This window comes from Nesoenas mayeri (genome assembly GCF_963082525.1).
Source record: "Nesoenas mayeri genome assembly, chromosome: 6".
NCBI lineage: Eukaryota > Metazoa > Chordata > Aves > Columbiformes > Columbidae > Nesoenas > Nesoenas mayeri.
In genome coordinates this window covers 1935179-1947265 of record NC_137545.1, presented here as the reverse complement: position 1 = coordinate 1947265, position 12087 = coordinate 1935179, and the positions used below count along the sequence as shown (strand labels likewise).

General features: G+C 41.5%; 1 protein-coding gene across 8 annotated transcripts in view; it reads left to right on the top strand.

Annotated features, from left to right (window-relative positions):
• Nucleotides 1-12087, top strand: part of PIKFYVE (phosphoinositide kinase, FYVE-type zinc finger containing) — a 64426-nt gene that overhangs the window by 51130 nt on the left and 1209 nt on the right. The window contains exons 31-39 of one of the 8 annotated variants that reach the window (XR_013922260.1): nt 224-400; nt 683-786; nt 1013-1141; nt 2421-2682; nt 3987-4061; nt 7839-7943; nt 8329-8478; nt 10003-10108; nt 11901-11985. Coding sequence is in view for 2 of the 8 variants with exons in the window: in XM_080346396.1 (XP_080202522.1) it covers nt 224-400; nt 683-786; nt 1013-1141; nt 2421-2682; nt 3987-4061; nt 4986-5101 (863 nt within the window). In the remaining 6 variants the exon portion in view is untranslated. Of the gene's footprint in view, nt 1-223; nt 401-682; nt 787-1012; nt 1142-2420; nt 2683-3986; nt 4062-4985; nt 8217-8328; nt 8479-10002; nt 10109-11900; nt 11986-12087 lie in introns of those variants that run through there. The other 7 variants (XR_013922259.1, XR_013922262.1, XR_013922261.1 and 4 more) reach the window with 7 other exon arrangements.

Below are 12087 nucleotides of genomic sequence, written 5' to 3'. Positions count from 1 at the left end.
ACTTTCCCATGGCATATACTATGAGCTAAACTAAAGGGAGTTGACTTTCCTGTATGTTTTCCATTTAAACCTATTGGTTTAAAGTTCCAAAGTACAGCAGGTATGAGAGAGGAATGTTTAGCACAATAATATTCTTCTAGACATTAGTAAAATCTCTGAGTGTCAGCTCAGGTAATCAGTGAGTATTAAATGCTGTTATTGAGGAAGAATTTTGTTTCTTCAGAGTTTTCAGACGCAAATGCCAAGTTCTACTGCCGGATTTATTACGCTGGGGAGTTTCACAAGATGCGTGAAGTGATACTGGGGAGCAGCGAAGAGGATTTCATCCGATCCCTCTCTCACTCCATGCCCTGGCAGGCACGAGGTGGCAAATCTGGGGCTGCGTTCTATGTGACTAAGGGTAAGTGCAGCTTCTTTCTCCTTTGTAAATGGAAAATGTAGCTTAGGCAGTCTCTTCTCCTGGATTTGCTAGAAAGATTCATGAAATCCAGAAAGGCTGAAATTCAGAATACATTAAGTAAAAAAAGTTTCTAGAAATGAGCTTCTGTAGCCAAGCATTTAAGAAAATTGCAGTCCTTTAATTTTTCAAACCACTTGAGCTGTGTGACAGTCCTAAAGAACTTGCAAAGAATATATTGCTTACTGTATGTAACCCTGCTGCCTCTGTCTGATGTTAAAACAGATGATAGATTCATCTTGAAGCAGATGCCTCGTCTGGAAGTCCAGTCGTTCCTTGACTTTGCTCCACACTACTTCACTTACATCACTAATGCAGTTCAGCAGAAGGTACTTAAAAAAAATTGCCTTTTATTTTAGGCAGTGTCCTGTATTTTACAACTAGAAACAGTTTGCATTAACCCCTTTCATTTAAGTAAATGTCAGAAGGTCAAAAGTGGGGATTTTGCTGGGGTTTCTAAGCTGTAACACAGTCAGACAGAACAGTGGCACCTCTAGTATTGGATTGCTGACTGCTTGTACACAGAGATCTTACCCCATGTCTTCTCTTCATCAGAAACCCACAGCACTGGCCAAAATCCTGGGGGTATATCGAATTGGATACAAGAACTCTCAAAACAACACTGAAAAGAAGCTGGATCTGCTTGTCATGGAAAACCTTTTCTATGGCAGGAAGATGGCTCAGGTGAGAACCAAGCGTCTGTTCCCTTGCAGCACAGTTCTGAACCAGAGCAAGCACAGGGTTACCGGGAGCCGTCTGGGTAACTTCAAACTTTGCTTGTGCTGCTCAAGGTGACAGTTCGTGCCTGTTTCCTTGTTCTGTGATCCTCCGTGACTTCATGCCTACGTCGGCTAGTGCAGGCTTCAGTTTTTAGAAGTCTTATTTGTCCCTGCATCTCTGGTGTCTGAAAGAGCGTCGCCAAGCTAATTAGGAAAATGTGGAAACTTTTTGCAGAGTTTTTAGAAGGGCTGAGATTGCAGGCTAATTTGTTTAGAAGGAAGATGGTGAGCTACTGTGTAGTGGGGGAGAAAATAACAGTGTTTTGAACCTGCTATTTTCTTTCTGAACTGCTTCATGCGTGGGACAAGATACAGAGTTCAGTCTTGTTCTTAGTAAAGTGACCTTTATGAGGCAATAGAATGAAGATCTTAAAATGACTGGGGAAAATTATCTTCAAATACAGAGGTGATGCTGAAAAGGAAGCTCAAACAAATGTCACTTCTAAAACTAGATAGTATAAATTCTTTCCACCTTCCCTCTGAGTGCCTGAACTCAAACAGGATGTTTATGGGAGGAAGTCAACTGGGGGAATTTTAGACAGATGTAAAAGATGTTATGGGTTTTCTTTTTGTTTGTCTGGGTTTTTTTTTAATCAGGAGAGTGGTCAGGAACTAGAACAGAGACCAAACAGCCTGTGGACTGTAGCCCTGAAGTTGGTCGAATCTTGACTGGACAGGGCTTGAACAACCTTCTCTATCAGAACCTGCTTCAAGCAGAGCATAGGACTGGAGACCTCCAGAGATCCTTCCCAGCCTAATGATGGTCGCTATCTTGCCTTGCTGACAGATGTTTAACAGTTTTTCATGCACCTCCCTCTGCAGTGGCTTTAGTTTTGTCAGCATTTGAGTCTGTAGAAGCTGGCCAGAAACTGAGTTTACCCATACAATATAAAAATAGGGACACCCTTTCTCCCTTAATGAGGCTAAATATTAGTGAAGTGTAAGTCACCTAAAAATTGTGAATTGAGGTGGCAGAGCTTTCATGTGGGGTTTACATGCTGCTCTCCACTCGGGAAACTTTTTAATTTTGTAGTACAAAAGTGTTATTTGTTAACTGTGCTCTTCCTGCAGAGGAGGAAAGAGTTGCCCTGCTGTGCTGCCTTCTCAAACACTGCAGTTAGGTGTGTTGAAGTCTTAAACCTCACAGAACAATGGGACAAAGTAGTGCTGTTCTCCATTTGCAGGTTTTTGACCTGAAGGGCTCCCTCCGGAACAGGAATGTTAAAACAGACACAGGCAAGGAAAGCTGTGATGTAGTCCTATTGGATGAGAACCTCCTGAAGATGGTCCGGGACAATCCTTTGTACATCCGTTCCCACTGCAAAGCTGTGCTGAGAGCTTCCATACACAGTGATTCCCAGTTTCTCTCCAGCCACCTCATCATTGACTATTCCCTGCTGGTGGGTCGTGATGATACCAACAATGAGCTGGTTGTTGGGATCATTGGTAGGTTATCTTTTATATTTTACTACTTTTAGCTGGTGAAACTCCTTTCTGCTGGTTTAGATGTTTGTAATATTCTTAGATGTGTACCACCAGCACAGAGATGTGTGTCAGGAAAGCTTGTCTTCTCCATGGTAGAATCCCACCCTCACCTGCCATAGGTATTCAAAGTGGAGGCAGGAAATCTTCTCTCCAGCTATTGGATGGGCTTGTGTTAGTGTTTGCACTACAAAGAATATATGCAGGAGGCATCACAGGTAGTGAAAAAGCAGTTAAGTTGGTGTTTAACCAACGCTTTGACTCCAGTTGAAGTAGAGGAGGTTATTTGTGTGCTTTTATGTGTTTAAATTTAAGTTCAGTAATGTTTATGTAGCCATTTAAATTTCAATGAGTGGAGGGGATCCAGTATTGGTAGACGATAGCTAAACATCACAGGATCACTTGTGATCAAGTAGTCTGACCTGTATATTGACGATGGTAACACAGTCATTACGTTGCCACATCCTCTGACTTGCGGCTGTAAAGTAGAGCCTCATCTTCAGACAGACAAACCTGTATTGTGCAAAAGACTTGGAGATAAAGCCATTTTGCAGGATATGGAAGTGACTCTTGGAAATGAGATGCTTGGAAATTAGATGCTCCAGATGAGATCTCAAGCCAGGAGCTCTGGATTACTGTTTTTCTGATAAAGCTTGAAAGATATTCCAATAACACTTCCAGTTGAGAATTGAAGTCCCAGCTACAAAGAATTGCAAGTCGTTATTACTTGCTAACATTGCATACTTATGAATGTTTGGGTAAATGAGGCGAGACTCTGCTCCTTCTATATATGTGGCTTTTTGCTGTCCTATGCAAAGTCTTGTCTGATTGAAGAGTATATTTTACATGATGTTTAAATCTAACAGTTCCTTCAGTGTGGTGATAACAGCTGTTCATGATCCGAAGGGGCTTGTTTAACACAAGTATCTTCAAGAAGAGAGAACACACCTGCTGTATCAGACTATTGCGATGTTCGCTAATTGAAACCCTGAGAACTTAGAAGGTAGTTAAGCTAAATTTGTGGTGGGGCCAGAACAAAAAAACATTAGCTTGGACTGAGTTTGAATCTGAGGTCAGAATCTCTACCTATTATAGATCCTAATGTGATACAGGAAAGTTTGGTCTATGAGGAGCTGTGGAGACTTATTTTCTTTGTAGGCTCTGTTGTGTGGGACTCTGGGCCTTGGGGGCACAGTAACGGTAGTTAATGCACAACCTGATATAGCAGATGTGACATGCTGGTATGTTTATTTTTTTTATTGCAACAGACTATATTCGCACTTTTACCTGGGACAAAAAACTTGAAATGGTGGTGAAGTCAACTGGCATCTTGGGAGGACAAGGTAAGTGCAGAATGAAAGCAAAACTTTTGATTGTGTTTCCTTGTTATCTGGAAGGTTCTCATAACTAAAGCCACAACTTTCCCACTGTGCAGATTTGCCACACTCTAGAGTAAGTTGTCCAGAACAGGGGAAGGAGTAACAAGTTTCAGAAAAATCAATATATTGATCTGCCTCCAGGAGTGGCCCTTTAAGTACTATGATTACTGGGAAATGAGTAAATGTCATTTACTTATCAGGCTGTTCTTTTCTGTTTCTTAGTTACTGACACACAAACTTAGTCATGCATACAGAGATACTAGCAAAAGCTTTGCTGCCTGGTTTCAGAAGATGTTTTCTGAGTCCAGAAAACCAGGTACACTCTGAGTTAGTGTGGAGGAATCCTTATCAAATGATTGACTACTGCCCATATTTTGAGGAGCTCTCTTTGTGGAAGTGAGTAGAAGACCTCTTGTGCAGCATTACCTGGTGTTGGCCACGTGTTAGTAGGAGGGCTGGAGCTAGAAGGGAAGGCGGACACATGATGTACCACGGCTTAGATGTCTGGAGAAGATGGGGCACGTCCATAGAGTGACATTTTTCATAGGAGAAACTTTGATCTCTGCTGGAAAACATCAAAGACCTGTAAACAGAAGAACAGAAAAATAAACTGCTTAGGGCTGATGCAAAAAGCCTAGAGGGTCCTCCAGCTTCAAGTATCTCAGCTCAGGGGTCCAGACCTTGATCTGTCTTCTCTCCTAAATGCTTAAAATAAAAATTCTAAAACAAAACAAGGCAGCTGGTAATGCTTGTTGGTTCCAAGACCATTTCATGTACTGTATGTCTTCATGATGATGCTGTCTGGTGTTGTAATCTCATGTGGTGTGTGTTTGTACTGCAGCATCCTCTTTAGCCCATTTCTAACAGCTCTTGACTCTTGTACATTAGGTAAGATGCCAACTGTGGTCTCTCCAGAACTGTACCGGACCAGGTTTTGCGAAGCTATGGACAAGTATTTCCTGATGGTGCCAGACCATTGGACAGGACTGGGCCTGAATTGCTAAGCTAAAGCCCATATTGGGAAAGCACAAGAGGACAATGACATTATAGGCCACTCTTTTCCTGTGGTCTGTCCAGCAGTAAGCAAGAGGATTGCAGTTCTGTGTTTACACTGACCACGTGCATCATGTTGTGAAGTATGAAATTTGCTTTTTGCACTTTAATCCTCTCCTGGAGGCTGATAAGCAAACCAGCCTCGCTAAGGATCTGAGCTGTAAGGTACCACTGGACAGCATTGATAAGAGACATTCCCTCCGTCAGTAGGGAAGGTGATGCTGTCTCCATGGAAGAGCACTGAAACGGATACTTTCCAGTTCATGATGGTGTAGAAGAACCTGATCTCTGTAAGTCTTGCACTCCCTAAGCGGAGTTCAGTATGAGCAGCTCATGTTTCTGTAGTGGACGCGTGATACTGCAAATGTGAAATAAACCCCCCGATGGGTGGGTGAATGAGAGAAGAATGAAGTCAATTCCTGAGTTCTGCTATTGTTGCGGTGGTTTGTAGTTGACCTGTTTAGGATCCATGAATAACTTGTCCTGCTTATGCTCTGTAGCTTCAATTTTTCCTGGGTTCTGTCAACAGTATTTTTGTTAAAGGCAGCTCCGCAGCTGTAATGCTGTATCACTGTATCTTCTATCTTTTTATATTACTGCAGTACAACTGTGTTTATCTGTCATCATTTCATTTTAGCTGAATCCCACAAAAATGGGTTTTCAGTCATCAGTGTACTGCGCAACCTGAAACATATTCCTTCAATCCTAAACAGTACTTTGATCTGAATGTTGCCTGAATCCTTAAAAATACCCCCATTAGCCTTTCCTTAGCAGAAGGCACTAAGTTGCTAGACAAAATGAAGCATTACTGCCTTAGAGTGACAACGTTCTCCTTAATGAAACCATTGTTCCTGGCAGATCACTCCGAATCCATTTCAGTTCCCCAGGACTGTCAAACAGCGCATTTACCTCATGGTGAAACTTTGCCAGGAGAATGTCTGTCTTGCATTCGTGACACGCTGATGAGAATGAGCATCCAGATCTCATCCTGCTGTGCAGTCCTAACGGAAAAACTCTTTCTTCAGCAGTATTAGATTTTTCTTTTTGCACCACTGAGATGAATGTAGTCATTTTTTTTCTGAAAAAAACCAAACCAACAAAGACCTGAACTAACAGGTATCTTCTGTGATGGATGAGATGCGCAGAGATCTGTGCATCTCTGTTATGACAATAAGCACTTCTTTCCATTTTTATTAATTTTTACCTGTTTTTCTAGGTGAAGAGTTTACTTTTTAGCTCCACTATAATGTAGGCCAGTAAATAAGGTGGTTTTTTTATGACTTTAAGAGGGAAGAATGCTGTCTTTTGACTTCTAGTCTGTGATGGAAGGGCTTCAAACAAGCAGGGAGTCTGGGACAGCGTAGCTCTTTGTGACCACCTGCTCATTCTGACCAGTTGCCTGGTAACGCAATCTTCCCCGTACCTGTGGATCCAGCTGTGCATTTCGCTCACTCCTGTGTTTCCTGCAGCAGCAGATGGTGCTGGCCCTGTTCAGGACACAGGAGAACGCCAGCAGGGAGAATTGAACTGCTGGCTCCAAAAAGAACCAGTGCAGCTCAGGTCTGAAGAGTCATTGGTGTTGGAAGTCGTCACCCCACTCCGTTGCAAAGCCCGGTTGGAAGATGAGCAGTGATGCTGACCTTGAAGCAACAGAAATGAAAGTATTCTCACTTCCTCTGTGCAATGCAATGGCTGTTTCTGCGGGTGCGGTGTTGAAGGCTGCAGTGATGTGTGCTGTGGGAAGGCGACACAGTACTCCTTGCTTCCTGTTGAATCCCTCGGTCCAACACAGTGCATCAGGTACAGCTGGCACTTCTGGGACACGTCTTGCCTCCTGTGTTGAAACGCGCTCTCAGGATGGCCGGCTGTGTGTGGGACCTCGTGTAATGAGGAACCAACCAGTCCATCAGCTCAATGCTGCTCTCATTTTCTGTGCTTCTACCTTCTTCCTTGGTCCATCGATGTGAAAGAGCATGCCATGCAGCCTGATTCTTTTCTAGTCTCAGTTTAAGTTTACATGTGTTGTTCTTTCCCTCCTAGAGTTTACAGGGAAAAAACTTGACTTGCTTGACCAGCTAAGGTGACCCTACAGCAGCTGGTTAGTTATGTTACGTTATGTTATGTTATCTTCCACATTTGTCAGTCTGTGGATTGGTTGATGGAGCAGGATGTGGCTGACAGGCTGGTCCTGACCAAAGTGGAGTGAAGAAGAGCAGACTGTTAATCATAAGTAACACAGGAGCTGCAATATCAACTGGAATTGTGACATTTTTTGGGTGCCACATGACACAAACCTGTAAGCGTTTCTAGTTCAAATCCCAGCAGCTGAACAGATCTCCTCAAAGCATTCCCTTTTCAGAATAAGAGTTGTCCTGGCATTTCACTAGCTATGAAGCTGGCTGTCTCAGAAGGAGAGTGATACTTTGTGCAGAAGAGATCTTTGAGAGCTCCTTGGGAGGTGTTGTATCCCTGCAGCATGCCTAAGGATGTCCTGGGGGAAGGCCCTAAGAATTACATAAGCCTTTTGATTAGATTGTTTTTTAAAAATTCCTTTATACCACAGGTTTAGCATATACATGTGTAAACAAATCCCAGTTGCAAATGAAGACTGCGTTTCTTCAGAGCTACACTGGCTCTTCTGTGGTTTTGATCTGAGGCCTTGTGACAAATGTCTCAATCTTGTCGCAGTCAGAAGCGGTGACTTGCTTTGAGTCGTCGTGCGGACAGTAGAATGCCTTGTAGCAGCCTAGTGATGCGTTCTGTCCCCAAAAGCACACGAGGGACTCTCGCTGGGTAAGTAGCTCTGCTGGGCCCAGGGGAGTTACTTGTGGAGTGGACGCTCCTCTGTGAGAATGACCAAAACCAAACGAATCACTCACTAGGAAGTGGCCAGACTGATCATTATTCAGAGCACTTAATGTACCATAATGTATGTATTTCTAATCTACCTTGGTTCAGCTGTATTTTATAAAACTGATGTACTAAACTGTTTGAGAATAACTGCCTTGACTACTTGGAGAATCAAAATGTAATGTATATAGATACAAATAAAGTGACTAAAATGGACTTGAGTGTGTTCCCTGTGGTGGAGCAGTTGGGTCTCGTAGCTTCCCATGTGCTGGGGTTGCCAGCTTTGTGTGCAGTGCCAGCATGTCCACCCTGTCTCTGTGCCTTGCAGCTCGTCTCTGGGCAGCTCTGCGGGTCAGCGGCAGGATGTTCACCACGCGGTGCTGTGTGAGACGGGGAGGCAGGTTTGGCCATCATGATGGTGTTGCTGTGTCCCAGTTATTCCAGGAGGTGGAACAAACTCCTCAGGAAAAATCTCCAGGTATTTCCATAGTCTTAAGTGGACTAGGTAAAGATCCAATGAGGTCTGAAAATTGTTGGCGTGTCTTGGTTGCGTCATATTAACTGGGTACATAGTAACCTTCTCTCTTAAAGCTAAAATTGATGTGTGATTTGTTCTGGGAGTGGGACTTGGTCGTTATTAGAATATAAAGCTCCAAATCTAAAACATAAGGATTTTACCTGTGTTATGTCATCACCACTTTTGCCAGGTGAGTCTGAGTTCTTTAATTTGCTGCGGTATGAAACTGCATCAGCAGCTGTCCCAGCAAGGGGTGAGGGGGGTGTTTCCCATTCCAGCTCAGTTGTATAGTAAGAATTCACCACAATTAATCTGTTTTTACTGTGTATCCTATTCTAACAAGTCCCAACCCCTACTTAATTAAGCTCTTGAATGTTTTTTTAAATGCTGATATTTAAGTAAGGTACATGTTCTCTTACAAGATGTGTTGGCTTGTGAAGAATACACACCAGATGTTAACAGGCATGACTGTTGTAGTCCTAGTCAAGAAATAGTCTGCAGAATACACTGAGCTTACACATTGATTTAGGAAACATTCTTCTTTATACCCAACTAACTAATTAATTTATCTTGGCAGCTGGGAACATATAGAGCACCCAATTAGAACTTAGAAAGTCAGTGGTACAAAGAGGTGTTTGTTTATTGTTGGGGGTTAATATCATGTTGATGATTTACCTTTAGCTGTTTATTATCTAAAGTGTGGTGGTTTACACATAGATGGAAAGAAGAAGAAACTAGTAGTGAATTCTAGCATAGAGAGAAGACCAAGGTTGAAAGTATTTGGACTTGTAACATGTTTTCAGATGTAAAGTTTCAGTAAATGAAATAAGTTGGTTTTGTGCATTCCTGTTGCAAGATTTAAATATTAGAACATTATAAGTCTTCTTGTAAACTGATAAAAAAATAGATGGAACTTCCACAACTACTTAAACCTGAAGCATGTGCACAAATGGAAAAAATCAAACTTGTCAAGTTGGATTGAAACATCATCATCTTTCCAACTGCAGATCCTATAAAACCAAGACACTGCTTCGAACTTCTGCGATATTATCTCTATTCAATTTTTGCTTTTTAGCAGCAGAAACTAAAGGGGCCAAATGTGTCTTGGGAACTTGGTTCTTTTAATCTAAGGCATGATAGCTCATCAGCTCAGTAACACTGAGCAGCCATTGGCCTTTTAATTAAAGCGAAGTAGGATGCCAGAGATAAATTTTAAAGCCATTAGGCCACCATAGGTACTATGGCACCTATTCTGCAGTAGATGTGTATCTTGTGTTGTATTACGTGTTGCCCTTTCTTTGGGCACTTGTAGTTTGTTGCTTCGATATGTGAATTTGAAGGTTTTTATTTTAAAATATGTTTTGATACTTAAATGATTCTTCACTGCATTTTGAGAAGATTTTTTTGGGTTTGGGTTTTGTGGCTTGGTTGGTTTGTTTTAATTCTGAAGAATGAGGCAATGCTGACACGTCCGTGATTCTACAGGAGAAAAGGGAGGGACTTGGCTACCTCAAGATGTTCCTATTTAAAAATAGGAACCCCTCACTTCCCGCCACCCCTTTTCCTTTACATCGGAAAGATGATAGGAAAGGTAAGAGGAAAGGAAGAGAGACTTCAAGTTGGAGAGTTTTATAGGGTTTTACTAATGCTACTAATAAATAGAGAATATATATATATATACAAAATATAGGAAAGCACTCCTGAGTGCTTGGTGTGGAGTTGGTGTTGCTCCAGCAGCAAGAGCTGGCTGTGTCCTTAGAGGCTGGAAATACAACTATACATTTCTTCATATGGTTAGGAATAAAGGTAAGATTTTTCTTAATGCATTTCCCCTAAACTGCTTATTGAAAACTGTCAGAAAGGGCAGATAGGGGGAAAAAACCCAAAAACAACCTTGGAAAAACTGCTTAGAAACCTACATCATCTACAGCTCTCTGCCTATACACATCCATTTGGTCTCTGCATCCCATTTTTCTAATTTCTAAGCTAAAGAGAGTATCACCATAGAGAATTAAATCTTAAAAATGAATTTTATTGATACTTAAACTAAATCCTTTTCCCCACAGCCTAAATGAATTTCAAAAGCAGACAACATAAGTCAGTGGAGAAGGTATTTTGATGAGGACACAATACATTGTCTTCTTTCTCAGGTTAATACACTCCAAAACTGCAAAGCAACAGGGGGAAGAAGCATTTGAATGTCTCAAAGTTACTTGAATCTCTTCCTTTTATTGCTGCCTTCTTTAGAAAATAAATTACGTGTAGATATCAAACTATTTACAAAGTTATAATACTAGTCATGCCAGATCTAAATCCAGGGAGAAAAGTCCATCTGACAAGTTCTCAGCAGCATTTTATTAAAAACATGAAACATGTCAATGTTGCACTTTGAAACGCAGTACATGTGCTGTTGTTTCCTGTCATTTTTCTTGGCTATTGAGAAGCTATGAAAAATATTACTCTAAAGAATAGGAATTTATTAAGATGTAGGAGGAGACATTTTAATGTACAGTGTTCATTATTAAATTAAAAAAGGCACTTGCTATCCTGCTTGCCTTAAAGATTATATAAAAAACAAAACCCCCAAAACAGGTCTGCGCAGAAAGGAAAAGTGGTAATACCAAAAGAGGTTAAATATGTCCACAGAATACATTCATATTTAATAGACAATAATGAAGTTATGACCTACTGTTTTAAGCAGATGCTTCTACGGCATAACTTACATTTTGAAAGTCAACAAAATGCTGAGTTTGAAGTCTTTGATTCTTAAAAAAATAAAGTAGAAAAAAAGCACAAACCAACCAAAGAAGCTCTTCAGAGTTCTGTCCATCCTCTGGCTCTCAGCAGTGCCACGATACAGTGATCCACCCCAGGGCAGAAGCGCTGTGATTCGAGATACCTGCTCCCAGTTCTGGATTGGATTCCTTAGCAACGGACTAGACAATCATGTAACCCCAAAGCAGAATAATCACCGGGTGAGCTGTTTGTCTTTCCACTGCACAATCCCTCGTGGTGTTTCTGCATTGCAGAGTGGTTTGAGTGCATATTCAGCCACAGGCTGAGTGCCACCTTCCAAAAATGTTTGAAAAGAGACAGAAAAATAGAAAGAACTAGGAAATGGGAAGGCAAAAGTGACACAGACCTCATTTCTGGTCAGCTCCACCGTTTGACTAGAAGAAGGTAGTTGCTGTATCAGAGGAGGGACGTGCAGAATCCGTTTGCAGAAACACTGAATGCCAAAACCAAAGTACTTTCATCTCCCCCCGGTTTAAACAGAATTCGAACAGTCACGTATGCCCGTGAACAAAAACTCGTTTTCATCTCGTCCTGTCATGAATGGAATCAGCCTTTCATTCTCCTCACGGTGTCTTCTCTATTCACAGCTTCAGAATATTTTGAATTGTATTTACTTCCAGTACCACTTAGAGCTCATCCTAGTGACAAGAAAGTCAACAATTCAGTTATTCCGTAAGTTTGTTGGTTTTTCCTTCTCTGTGATTTTACATTTATCTGCAGCATTAATATTTCAACTGGACAAATGTTTCTTAAATAGAATTCAGAGTATTTCTT